At 28.7% G+C, this 15,515-nt stretch overlaps 1 protein-coding gene across 1 annotated transcript in view; it reads left to right on the top strand.

Annotated features, from left to right (window-relative positions):
- The window catches only part of LOC108569801 (neuronal growth regulator 1-like), a 30,605-nt gene extending 24,251 nt beyond the window's left edge, over positions 1-6,354 (top strand). Inside the window, exons 3-4 of the mRNA XM_017931490.1 lie at positions 2,329-2,487; positions 6,326-6,354. Of these exons, the coding sequence (XP_017786979.1) occupies positions 2,329-2,487; positions 6,326-6,354 (188 nt within the window). The remainder of the gene's footprint in view (positions 1-2,328; positions 2,488-6,325) is intronic.
- The last annotated feature ends 9,161 nt before the right edge of the window (positions 6,355-15,515 follow it).

Raw genomic sequence — 15,515 nt, forward strand, 5'->3', positions numbered from 1 at the left:
ATGCAAATTAAATACTTATTATTTATTGATTTCTAGCTATAACATAGTTTCATATTTTTCAAATCTAGGTCATAATTATTTAAAAACAATCAATAATATATTTATTTTAATAATTTGTTTATATTACTCAGATTTTTTTTATAAATATACATATACATTAGTTTTTACCAAAAAATTTAAAAGATAACTAGAATTATCCATTATATTATCATAGTAAAATTATTTCTTTTGTTTTTTTCAATGCAAAATACTGATTTCAAACTGGACTAATCGAGTACTTTATCTAAAAGGAATTTATATTTATTTTTAAACCCTACAGCAAATCCGGACTAATCAAAGACACTTGATATATATATTGCATATTAAACGGTTTTAAAAATTCAAATTTCTTATAATTCAATAATTAATACTGAATTTCAATTAATTAACCTATTGTCGCTATTTAAATAATAAAGAAACGAGAAACAGACCTATACTTGTTGGAACTTTTATGTAGTCTTATATAGTATACAAAAAAGATTTGTTTTGCAATTGGAAACACTAAGTGAGTATAAACATACATTCAAGTAATTCTTATCACTTCTATATAGGTTTACGTTGTTTCCAAAAAAAAATGGTATAGCAGTCCATGAAATAAGTTTATTGTTACTAAATTAATATAATTCACTTATTATACGATTTAAGGTTTAAATTGATGAATTTATCAAAATATTCCACATATATTTTTCATTGAAAATATTGCTGAAATTTAATGAAAATTTATAGTAAACTTCATTTTAATGTGTTTTAAAAGAAATACAAACAATTTTTTTTTATTTTAACTATGTTCATCTAACAAAGGGTTAAGGGTTCATACGACTAATATTATTATGTAAATATTCATTCACATATGATACGGTAGAATCTTCTAATGGAATTAGAGTTAAATTACCTACTCTAAGGATTAGATTAGGGTAGATTAGGATAAGTTATTGTTGGCGTAGGTTGTAGGTCTTCGTCGACTATATCACAATAATCGATATACACGTTCCCTGGCTTTAACCAGCATAGTTAACCAATATAACATTGAGTATAGAAAGTGTATTAACTTCTAAACCATCTATAATGTCATTAGTACAAATAAATATTTAAATTATATATTACTATACGAAATTAATTAAAAAGATAAGTTTAGTTAAGCTTAAATTATGATGAAAATAGAGGAAGATTTGTTAGATAAAGATTTAAAATGGTATGTGTTAAATAAAGAAATAATATTATGAAAAATACCAAGGATTCATATAAACTATTTACAATAGGAAGAAATATTTTTTTAGAAGTTATTGATTTAACAATGTATTATGTACAAATTATGTACTGTATTCTGATATTAAATTATTGACATATCAAAAATATGACTCTTTTGATAAATAATAACTATTTTGATGCCATATTTTTCACAGGCAAGTGGCTCTTTGTTCTAAAAAAGGTGCCGAAGACTGGCATATAAGTTAGTAGATTATGTACACTTGAATATAATTACTGATTTAATTTATTTCTTTATTTAAAAATAGTAAAGCTCTAAATGAGAATAATCAAATATTCTGAAAAATAATACTAGATAATTCACAGTATATAAATCTAGAGTTAAATGTTACCATATTTATAGACTTACATCATTAGACTTTCTTATTTTCATTATTATTATTTTACATAGATCAACTGAAAATAAAAATAGAAAATAATTATCAAAGTTTTAAGAAATAGCTCAAAAGCAATAATATTTTCTTATTAAAGATTTTTAAAACAAAATATTGATATAGGTTTGTTTGATTTATAATAGTAAAGGCATTGCGCAGCCTTGAAGCTACATGCGGCTCTTTCAATGGATAATTGCGCGATTCGTCCATGGATGCGGCACAAGCACAGCATCCATGCGCCTCATACACAACATCTATGGATCCTGTGGTTGCGCTGCATCCATGGACCAAGGATTCCCTCACTATTACTTGCCTGAATAAACGGAATATTGTCTCGAAAAATCGGAGTAAATTTGTGTTACTTCTTTAGTTTTGATTGCATTCTTTAAGATTAGATACAAACTTCTGAGACTGTATAAAGTACATTAATAAGTTCTAATAGAAATATTACTGTTAAAAATTAAAGAAACCGAAATAAAAATAATTAGCTATTAGTGGATGTAGTACATATTTATCGTATATATAGAAGCAAATATAATAATAAAATGTTATTATGTAATTCGCAGTCGGGCTTATCTCATGAAAGGCTTGATGCTGCGAACATGAGTTGTCGTTATGTTAATGACGGTCTGGTGGAAACTTGTTTCAGTTCCTCCCGATATCCTCGACTACCCGACGAGCACCGATATGGTGGTGAGGGAGGGCTCTAATGTCAGTTTACGATGTGCAGCTAGGGGATCCCCCGAGCCGACCATAGCCTGGCGCAGAGAAGGTGGCGAAGCCATCCCCCTTGGGAACGGACAGGAAGGTAAGTTCTTCCCACAGATCATCCCAATATTCGATGGAAATTTTCCGTTGTCTACCGTAACAAACGTGAAAAGAATAAGCCCGTGTAGAAAAAAAACATTGCCTTGCCGACCCTAGCAATCTAGGAGGAGGATACAAAAAAAAAACAGGTATAAATATATATATAGAGAGAAAGAGGTATAACCATTATTTTAATCCTGGATGGATGAAGCGTGCCATCGATAGGTTAGGATTATTATATAGTAGGGTGGGGTTCGTAATGCGATTTTTATTTAACAGGAATTTACGAGGATGGATACTTATCCCCTTCCTTGCCTATTTGTATTTCATGGGCTTTACATAAGTGATGCTACATATTGATTATGTAACGGCGCGTTAATATTACAAAATATTTTTATATTACCAACTAAATATTCATTGAATCATTATATTTTAATAAAGCTATGGATATTTCCCCACAATTTATATGAGATTTCAAGTGCCCCATTCTAATTAAAGCAAATTGCAAAATTAATGTTTTTGCATATTGCTGCAGTTCATCAACAGCAAGTAGTAATAAATTGGATTTCGTTATAAATTATATAATTATTATATATTTCATATGATATTTATTACACATTAGTATAAATAGAAAGAAAATTATATTTATTTTTTGATGATAATATATTAAAAGGCAAAATATAATTATTTTCATGAATTTAAATGTATATGAACGATTCGACGTATATTTTATCCAAATTACATACATTATATCTGCCAATTAGTAATTTTTAAATGTTAATGAAAAGCAACTTAGTCGAAAATAAATTATGTAATTATATAATATATTTAAAATCTGTTATGAACTTAAAAAACCGAATTTAAGTTATGCGGGTTACTAGTGCATCCCTATGTTTAAGAGTTAAAGAGTCTCGCGTATATATATGCTTAGATCACAGTGCATTTATTACAGTAGTAGAAAATTCAGATTGAATCGATTCCTCTAATTTTAGTAAGGACAATAATGTTCCAGATCCGAAAATATGCAAAACTGTTAATGGACGGTGTCATATTTCTCTTAGAAAAGATTTCAGAAGAACAAGATTCTTTTTTTCAGGAGAAAATAGCAATTATTTGTATTAAAGAAAGATCTTAAATACGATATGTCACTATATATAATGATTTTTTCTTAATGAAGGTATACCTTTTTTTCTAATTATTTTTACCTACAGTTATGTACTATACGCATGTAATTATAATGGGATACAAATGTATCCCAACGCGACATCTGACATAACAAATTCAAGGGCGTATTTTTAACGAAAAAATGCCATTTTATGTCTCAATTTATATTGTTTATTATTTTTTTTCCTAAAGTGTTTTCCTTTTTTGAGAATCAATTTGAAAATTGTCAGAAAACGCTTTTCTTATATCCTTCATACATTATAAATACTTTATATTAATAATAAAAGAAAGAAATCCTTATAATTTCACACAGCAATATCCACACTTAATTTTTGTTGAATGTTTGTTATATTAGTATAAAATTAGGTATACTTTCAATAATTACGTATTACATATGAATATTAGTAATATTACATCTCATCGATTTAACAAAAACTATAATTCCAACTATCATTTTTGTTTACAATATTAAAATTATCATAAAATCATATTACGTCTGTAAATATATTAATATCTTTTGAAAAGAAGTCACTCATTTATGCATTGAAGTACAATATTTTGATGCAAGGTATGACCATCATTTAAGTTATCCTAATAGCTCATTTAATAAAGTACGAAATATAAGATATACGATACTTTTATCATTGGAAAACTTGTTTTTCGGCGGAACCCTTAGATAAGCTTACTAGCAACGTATCAAAAGAAAATAAAAATGAAACTAGAATATTTCATTGTTACTAGCTAAATATTTATAAAGGTATTTAAATGGCATTGAAAACTGTTGTTCAATTAACTCATAATAACTTCTTAAATAGTCATTATATTTACAACTTTAAAAATTTAAAACTTAAATAATTATTATTTTTATCGTGTCAAGGAGTTATAAAAGGATAATTTACATTGTCATATAATATTGACATTTTATTGAATAAAGCTTTTAACAAATGATATGACATTATAATTCTCTAAATTTAGATCTGATGATTTCAGCCTTATAATTATGCTAGTAATAATAATGTAATCAAGACATTGAACGTCTTTGAAGCTTGCTTACCTAATCCTTTTAGATCAGTGATTCCCAAAGTGGTCTATATCGACCCCCAGGGGTCTATGACAATCTGCAAGGGGTCTATATCAGCGAAAAAAAATTTGGGGTCCATGAAATGAAAATCGGGGTCCATAATAGTGGATCTCAACATACACTGATAGTACCTATTTACTTACATTATACTATCTTATAATATAAAGACATATATATTATTTATAAAAGTGTAAGTTGTAGGATGTAGGCATTCGCTTTGTGGACGCAAAGAAAAATAAAACTGGTATTTAAACAATAAAATTGCTATCAAAAGAAAGGTATACCTTTTGATAGTCCTAAAAGGCAATTTAGGGGTATTATTTCGTATATTGAACCTTAACTATACACATGATAATGGGTTTCCTTTATACATTGTTATTTGTTTAGTGAGTCCCAAAAATATTCCCGAATTTATTTTTGTAATTAAATACGAAAAATGATGAAACAAGGACTGATGGGTGATTTATTGTCTAGAATCGAACCTGTTTTCCCATTTTATTTTAAATTACTCAATACTCACTTTTAGACCTGGCAACATTAAAACAAATGGCGCCAAATTTAAATCAGTACAAAATAGACAAAATTATATTAAGTAAATTGATTAACAGGTTTTAAAACTCAGCCACTTAACAGTTTTCTATATTAGTTTACAAACAAGACTAATAAGTAAAGTAATCTAATTTTAATTACACATTAGTGGAAAGTTCAAACTACTGCACTTATTACGGCAACGTGGCAATTATAACTTTTGAATACCTAATGGACTTCCCATAAAAATCAACGCAATCAATTTCTCGAATGTGTTAATAAATGAAATTCGGTAACTCTGCGTGGAAAATAAATAGACGAAATTAATTAAACTACGGACTGAATGAATCGACTCGAATCGAGTGCACTTTTAAACGGTCGATTAATGCGATGCGTTATAATAATTCTACAATATTTGTCCAACGGATGTGCATATAATTTGCATAAAACGCAGTTAAAAATACGATTGCGTGCGTTTTAGCATTTCGAAATATAGGAGAATATAATGAAAAAAAAAAAGAAAGATAATTGAAAAAATGTACAGCAATCAACACGAATAATTAATATTTAGCGCGAGTGTAAATAATTTATACGGAAATTTCCATTGCGATCACGGGTTTATTTAAATAATACGCATTGTTTTGGTTGATGATTGTTGATTTCTCTTTGTTTTTGATAATTGATAAAAGGGGCATTGCGCAAATAATAATCGTTTCATGGGAATGCGAGAGTTGACTTCTCGTAAATTCACTCCGAGCGTAGGGTAAGGGTGTAGGGGAGACATTTTATAACGTTATTTCACCTCATTATACCCGACCAGAGCCATTCTCAAGATGGGCCCTAACTAATTAGTATACATCATGATTATGTGCAGTAAATCCGAGCCCGGATTTGAGGTCGAATTAACCGCAGCCCCAAGAATCCGTTGCGTGCATTATTTTTATGGATGTTCCAGTGTTTAATTTCACTTGTTTTTTTTTGTTTGCTTTTCCATCTGCTTATTATTTCTACCGGATTATATGTGCATAAGACGAAGCGCCCTGAATTTATTGTAATTGGTTTTCAGAATTTACTGAAACTGCAAGGCAACAATAAAGAAACTTACTACAAACTACAAAGTGATCAATATCATGTATACTGGTGAATATATTATGCATAACTAATACCTAATATTTATGCAAATTTGGAGGATCTGCTGCATTATTCTAATGTACGTACAAGTCACGCAATGTATCATGTTTTTAGAAAAAAAAAAATATAATTTTCATTAATATTAATACTATATAAAAGTCTACTACATAACAGACATACAATTTTAAAAATAAACATGAAAACTTCAATAACTGTATATACAGTCAGACCTATAGTGCTTCTTCAATTAACGCTGATTTGATATAATATGGATATATGTTAAAGTGACTTTGTTTAACTCTGTTTCGTTTGTCATCTAGAAACGTACCATACGCGCTAACCAGGTAACTATTGACATTTTATGAATATTAATTATAAAAAAATATATGTGTCTACAGTTTTCGCTCACTTAACGTACACCCGATTAAAGTGCGTTCGATAATACATACTTGATTTTTTACAAAGCTAACGAATGTTCAAAGATATACAAGTTAATACAGTGATGTTATTCATATCAGTCTGTAGTTGCGCATGAAGTATACATTTTACATATTTTTATTCTGACATGACATTTTGATTAGGACATGATCTATTTTTAATGAAAAATAAATAATAACACTTGAAATATGTAGAAAGAAGCATACGGTAATTCTCAAAATATGATGATGTCGGGTCTTACAGTATAATGTACGTTCTTATGAACATTGAGTACGTTGGTATTATCGTTGAGTACGTATGTACGAATAATGCAATAGTTGTTTATTAAAAAATGGTAAGTGCATTCACTTCACTCACATTTAACGTAAGTCGATTTGTCTACACATTTTATAAGATATAAAATATGTACTATAAGAAGATATTTGATGGATTTGCAACTATCTTCAATTTACACTTCCTAATAATGTTTTTTTAAAGCGTTGAATCACAATTGAACTTAGACTTCTGCAAGGTTGTATATGTGTTAGCTATATCGACATCTGCAGAATTTTTTCCAAGTCAGTGATAAATATAAATTTTGAAGAAAATAAGTTGCTATAATAGATTAAGTATAAGATTACATGTGCAGTTTCTAATAAAATGTCTTCATTTTATATTTTGAAAACTGGAAACTAGACTGGAAAAGAATAACGTCATTTTAATAAGTGTCTCTTCCTGACGTAATTCTATGAATAAATGTTGAATGAAAGTTTGTTAAAATTTCATCTGTATCAGAGTATGCTCTTTATCCTTGATTATAGACCTCATGGTAATTTGTGCAAAGTTAATTTGCATAGTTACACCGAAATCTTTTAATCCGTTTGCGGCAGGTTTAATTCCCATTTTGATTTCAAAAGTCTGTCTTTTAATTTATTACTTTTTATTTCTTTGATATTTTTATTTTAACACAGCAGAGTGAAGTAACTAACATAAGTAGTGGTATTAATTAATAATATATATATATAAGAAATAATATATAATTCTACTGAACTGAATTTTAATAAATTAATGTATTTGATACATTCATTTTTTTGTAGAGGAGAGAAAACTTTACATAGGGACCACGGTACTGTGGGATTCTTACCGCACTAAAACCTCTCCCCTTCTTCATCGGCATCCAGGTCCGGATGTGTGTTCACTGTGACTTTCTTCCCTTTCTTTCTCCATCCTCCGCTCATAATTTTCATTAACGGAGAGCACCCCTGCTACGTAGCTTGTGATGATGTCCCACATCTCTTGGCACTTTAGCATCTCCCCGACGAACGTCTCTGGTTCTAGCACTTCTCCGAGATTTGATTCCGCCTCGTGCTTCATCGTTGCCCATCTGTAGCAACCAAAGAACGTGTGTTCTGGGCTATCGACTTTTTCGCAGTACCAGCACTTTTCGTCCTCTTTCCTTGCTATGAATTGCAGGTACTTGCTGAAATACCTGTACCCGGAAAGCGCTTGGCTCAGATGGGATGTGTTTCCAGGGTCCTATTTCTGGGTTTAAGCGTCTAGTCCAGGCTCCCTTCTCTGAGCTCACCCATTTTTCCTGCCACTTTTCCAGCGGTCTGGCCCTGGCAGTTTCCTTACTCACTCCTCTCTGCCCCTCGCATCTCTCTCTAGCTAGGAGTTCGATTGGTGGCATGCCAGCATTTATTTGAACTGCATCTCGGGAGATTGTTTTATAAGCGCTGCTGTTTCTAGAGCTCTTCTGTAGCTCTGCACCTTCATCGCTTCTTCCCATACTGGAGCAGCGTATAGCATTATAGACTACGCAACTACTCCGAGCAATTTATATAATTCTAAAACTTATAAAAAGTTTCTTTCTAGTTAGTCATAAACTGAGACATTATTTGTCCATGTGTATTATATCAATATTCTTATTTAAAAAAAATGTCTCTTTTTTTGTATTTTTTGATATTTAATATGAAATTTATTTATAAAATACTTCTTTACCAATTATATTGATATTGAAACATCCTTAAAGTCTTAAGGATGCTGGTACAACGTTAGCGTCAATGTGCGTTCTGGTATTATATAAACACGATACATCTCTAAAACATATACGTAAAGTGAAATTGCATATGTGGAATTGAATATTTCCATTGGGATTCTCTTAAGTTAAATGTAATGGGTTCCTATTTCGAGTCACAAGACGGGAATAGCTCTATTTCCCACACGTTTCTATTCTTTATTACAAGTATTTTGCACATATTCTTATACAACAGACGATATTATTTAAATGTATATATCTATTTATTTTGACATCTTTGCCTTCAGTAAACATATTAATTAAAATATGATAGAATAACAATTTATTTTCTTAACACTTTTTATAAATTGAATTATATACAATAATAATCGGCTTTGTAAAGTGCATATTAAAATATACTTTAATTTAACAAAATAAAAATAAATTCTAAATATTTTTTTAAATCTATGTAAAGGTACTTTTTGTACGGTTTTTTGTGATGGTTTTTACCTGATTAATCCGGTTTCAAACAATCCGCGATATTTGCGGAACCGATTACTCGCACTATCCGAGGTATTCCTGTATAGATATATAAAGTTAAAGTTTTTACTGTTAGATTTTATTGATATTAAATAATTAAATCCAAAAAATCAGCTTAATCGAAGACTACCATATTTTTTAGACCATAAAACTGTCGGAATTTTGATTCTGTCGAGATAATGGTTGTCGGGATTTTGATTGTCAAGATTTCGGTTGTCGGGATTTGCCATCGCTTCGGACCATAAGACATAATTCAATTTTAAGTCGATTTTTCTATAGATTATATAATTAGATGATATAATATATACGATCACAATATAAACTACTAATAGTAATATTATCTAATACAAGAGGAATAAACTATGCATTTTACTAACGAAAGTCAAATACTCAACAAACGTTATACATTGTTAGAATTCATAAATTATTCTCTAGTACGTTAGATATTATTTTAATCACAACAAATTAAATAATACTCATATCAACATAGGACTGTTTAGTACATCTTTATGAAATTACAATTACTATTTACTTTACAATTACAAAATAATGTGAATTGAATATTAAAGTGTGAAAGTTTGATTCTGTCTGACATAGAGGCCGATGTTCCGTGTTGATCCCACTGGAAATGCAATCAATTATTCAGATTACTAAACTCCACAAACTTCGAACACTATTTTTTTCTGCAAACAACGTTGCAATTTCGATGGGCAAGCAGCAAACACTCGCACGTCCCCAAATACATGCACTTCCAGAATCGTATTAATTATTCAGGATTGCATGACCCGCCAATGAAAACTTTAAGTAGAGCCAACAACCTTGTCAATCGTTTGAAAATTTAATGCTACTATTTTCGAACAGAAAATAAGATCATAAGTGGACTTTTAAAGAAATCTTTTATAATCCTCATGAAACATATAAACATTTATTTTGTTGCTACAAAATTTGAAATTATAAAAAGTTTTATCTTAGCCATTAATAAATCAGTTGTAATTATATATTATTTATTTATTATATATTACTTATTATATGATGATTAATTCTTAATAAACTTGATTAAACATGTATTTACATTTCTTCATTTTAATTATTATTTTTTACATTAAAAACGCCTATAAAAATATGGACTTAATTTCCTCTTGTTTTTATTGCTTTTAAATATGTTATTATATAAAGTGTTATAAGTGTACTAGGAGCTAAAAAAACGATTATTTTGTTTAATAAATTTAATAATTATTATTGCATAATTAAATTTAATAGTTTTATAATGTTAAAAACAACTCACGAATTAAGGCAAATACAACCAATATTTTTAAATCGATTCAAACTAAAACCCTTAAATATCTCGATATATGAAAAAATGGATTTATACCAATTGAAAATAAGGGCTCATATAGTATTTGAGTTTAAATATTTTATATCAAATTATATAGATATACATTTTTATATAATATATGTACTTGTAGATAAAATCAAGTACATTATAATTCGTTTAAATATCGTATTTTATGCTACATTTCCACCTAACATTTGAGCTGACTTTAATATATTTTTATTCCTGCCATTATCCTCAATAGCGTATACTTATATGAGTTTGAAATCTTTTCTCTGATTACTTCTAGATTGCATTTTAACGAGGTATTCCAGGCATTCGAGGCGTTCGTTACTAGGCATTTTTTGCTATATAAATGACATAATCAAATTTCATAGTTTCACACTCTTTCAATACTAACATAACAAGTTGAGATATGACTTCAATACTATACATAAGCCATATTTTAGGAATTTAAATTGCAAAAAATAGTTGTTTTTAATTTTAACACATTTATATTATTTTATAATATAAATTAATCTACTTATATATTGTTCAAGGAGTTGAAAAAATATTAAAAATAGGAATATTTGATAAGTTTAAAAAATGATAATATATTTTTAATTATTATTTTATTTGAAAATTACTGGTTGTATCACTGTAAGTAAGTATTTTTATAAACCAGTTTTATAATTTTTAGAAAATAAAAACTTGTTTTTAGTAGATTCACTGAAAGCTTAGTTAATGAATTTATTTAGAATATATATGGCTCTTTGTATGTACATATACAATCAAATTTGTTTATTATTAAAATTATTTATTGAGTCACATTAAAACAAATAAAAAATAAAATATATTTATATAATTTTGCAATGCGACCCGCGAATATATTTCAATTATATATTTGTTATAAATACGATGCATATTATTTTGGTTTGCATGCAATTTGATTTTGAAAACACTAAACGTTTTATTGGGAATTTTCAAACTTTTTAATTTAAAAAAAAATATATGTACCATCATAAAACACTAAAAATACTTGACTAAAGGATTTGATGTTAAATCAATAACATTTTAAAGAATATATTTTATTACCAATTATATATATTTATAGAGTACCTACAAGATTTTCGTTCTGCTATAAATTTTATATTTTTTTTTTATAAGAAATACATACACCATATTTTTCAGACCATAAGACGCACTTTTTTTACATAGAAAAATCGACTTAAAGTTGGATTATATCCTATGGTACAAAAAATAAATTATACAATTATATTTTTAACTAATATAAAGTACTAACCATAAACATTTAACTAATATTATTACATAACTTGTTTATTTGATTATTCTTTTTTAAAAGATAATTTAAACCAGTTACTGTTATAAAGGTTTAAATAAGCAATCAGAACTTATAGAACTATTACACCATTTTATATAGATTCTTATGAGGAAATAGATTATTCAGTATACTTTAGGAACGTTTTATGTTTGACAAACGATGTTGCACTACATTTATATCAATAAATATAATTGCTTATATATTTGTCTATATTGAAAGTTCCCTTTTCTCGAATTTGTGAAATTAAGATGAACTATTTATGATTTACCAGCATTTATATTTTAATCATTGGTGAAGATTGATCTTAACAATGTTAATTTCATATGCAAAATTCGAACTGCTTTCAACATATATTCAATAGGAGCCGTAATTCCAATTTAGTAAATAGTTATGTAGGTGTATACATTGTAATACATCTGAAAAGCCTTGAGTTGTGTAGCTTTTATAAAATATATTTCAAGCGTGTATTAAGCATTTAGTTTCAGCTACATTCATCAATGAATGGAAGACCACAAAACCTTTCATACGTCTTGTGGTCATCCCTTATATTACATTAAAAATAACCTTTGTAGTCTGACAAGCTGCCATTCAGTATCTTATGAATATAACCACTCGAATTTGCGACGTGTTTCGGTTTGGCTAATTCCACCTCCGGCGATTATCATGTAAACACAAGGAGTCGACCCCCCTCTAAATCCGATATGCAGATTACCGTTGCCTTTGTTATTAGGTACATTTATAGGCGTCGCGTCCCCGAAATCCATTACCTTTGCCACCCCCGCACCGAATCTCGGTTTGCATAACGCAAACTGCAGGTTACGCAGCGATTGCGGCTTCGTGTCTATTGCCAATCCGTTATCAGAATGAAGTCGTGGATGTCTCGGTCGTCGTCTCAGATAGGGGTGAGCTCGCGCAATCAATTCGCACGTGCTGTGCGGTTGAAGATAAGCGGGGTAGCAACGCACAGCATCGCATTAGCTCGGTGTGTTCTGCGTGTTGGCTTGGGGGTGGATCTGATGGGTGCAATACTGCCTAAATAAACGATACACCCTAGATTCATCCTTCCCGCCGCACTGAAATTACGTCGGCAGGAGCTGTCGTTTAAGGGGGAGATTGAATATTATCTCGCTTAGGCTGTGACATAACTAATTGCCAGACGAAATGTGCGTATTCCATTGCCGGAACGTTCCCACGCTATTAGTATTTCTGTAGATCTAGATTTAGTTTAACTGCTTTTGCATTGCCATCGTTAATCTCTATTCGCGATAATACAAAGATCGATAATCTTCGATAGCCTGTCTACTCATTATTCTAACAAAAATATTGAATCTCTATATTGGAACTAGGATTAATGATACTCTTATCTTCCATCCAGTAAATCATAAATCTTTTCCACGAAATAATAAACACTTGGAACACAAATTTCAACAATTAGACATCAGATAGACTTATTTAATTCGAGGTGTTTTTCAAAGAATTAAAAATTATTCATGGAAATAATATATAGTATTAGATGTTAACATAAGTCCTGTCCGTTTTGTTCAAATTCAAAAATGCACACCAAAAGTAAAAAATGGTAAAGCTTATACGTCATTCGATAGAAAATGTTCTACTCTACAAGATATTAAGTTTGCTTATTTTTTTTTTCGTTGGGAAGAAGTTGTATATAGAAAAGGAGAATCACTGGAGTCACTTATGTATTATGAGTTTGTTATAATTTGCTGTTGCTGTCCTCTTAATTTGGAAATACACGAACAGAACTTATGTTAACACCCAATAGTATTAAAATAATCACTACATTTTATAACATCATAAATATCAATTTGAAGTTATATTTTGCAACTATGATTCTATAAATACAACAAGATTCAAATGCCTAATAATCATATGATTAGTAATTTTTAATGGATTATTTACTCAATATTACTGGCCCCTCGTTTCCGGGATTTCCCGAATTTGTATTTTCTAGAATAAATATAGATTGTCAATTACTTTTATGAACCCCGTAATGAAGCTAAAATTTATGAGATTTTTTTCTTTTTCAATCATAAATATAAATATTATATCACGTATGAAAAGAGTACGATTCATAGGAATATTAGTTTAGTTATTTACTAATTGTTTATTTTTAGCTTTTTTCATTCTTGTGCTCATTAATCTCCATCCGAATTAATACAAAGATTGGTAATCTTCATTAGCACATAAAATATTTGATTTATATCCTGGAATTATGATTAATTCTTCTATCTAGGAAACCATAATTCTTTCCCATTTAGTAATAAATGTTTAGATCATAAATTTGGCTTATTTAATTTTAGAACTGTTTCGCCAGGCATCGGTCGATAAACTTTTGGACTTTTTTAATAAATATTTCAAATTATAACAATTTTTAAAATAATAAAGCTGTAAGAAACACAGAAAATCGAATATCTTATAGCAATATGTGGTAATGACAAAAATATCAAAAGATTGTTACAATCCTGCGAACTATAATTCTCTAAAACACAATTATATACACTAAGAACAAAAATTACATCAACTGGACATAACATTACCGTTAAAGAAGAAAGTGATGTATAAAACCTTTTCAGATGCAGATCATTTCTTTCATATTTATAGTTTGTTTTGAAATTTTCAAACCGGACTATAGTAAATTCGGATTAATTTGTTATTATTCTATATAGAAAATTTCTTGAAATAATAAACTACTAGAAAATTCACCGACACAGTATTTTTATCGTTTTCATTATTCTTTGTATTATTGAATAATGCAAATACTTGAAATTGTGATTTAATATTTGATTTAAATTTTTGAATTTGTTTCAATTTAACAACCGATTTTTTATTTTATAAATCCTTTTACAAAACACCGACTTTATAAAGATACATTCTTGAATATACCAACAATAATAGAAAAAAATGGAAGTATAAATAATAATACATTTGAAAACCTGTATTCGTGTTATATGAATTTATTAATGAGCAAACTATAATCAACATATAAAATACAAATTAGGTCAACTGAACATATAAGACAATTATATAATTTCAAGATATTTTCAAAGAAAGAATTAAACACTCAAAGTTATTGATTTCGATGTAATAATCATACAATATCCAATATATAATAGGATTAGTTTGGATTATCGCAATTTTCCGCAAACTCAGTATTTTTTTTTAATCGCAGATTTCATGATGTATTTGCAATTAGCTGAAATTAATTAATTTATACAAATGAAATCACGAAAGTCGGATGCGATCTGCGTTAAGCCATAAGCAAAATGATGAATGTGTACTGATTTTAATTGGAACACAACTATTCACCCTATATATAGAGATATATGTTTATATACATTTATTGGAATACATATATACGTTATTGTGTATACGAGTTTGGAGGAGAGTTGAGAGGGAACGTCGGTGGAGAGAGAGAATAGGTTTAGTTTTGAACCTCGTACCTACCAAACACAAACAATACATGTATTAACATTCGCACG

Source organism: Nicrophorus vespilloides, unplaced genomic scaffold (assembly GCF_001412225.1).
Source record: "Nicrophorus vespilloides isolate i.1.1-1 unplaced genomic scaffold, Nicve_v1.0, whole genome shotgun sequence".
NCBI classification, from domain to species: domain Eukaryota; kingdom Metazoa; phylum Arthropoda; class Insecta; order Coleoptera; family Silphidae; genus Nicrophorus; species Nicrophorus vespilloides.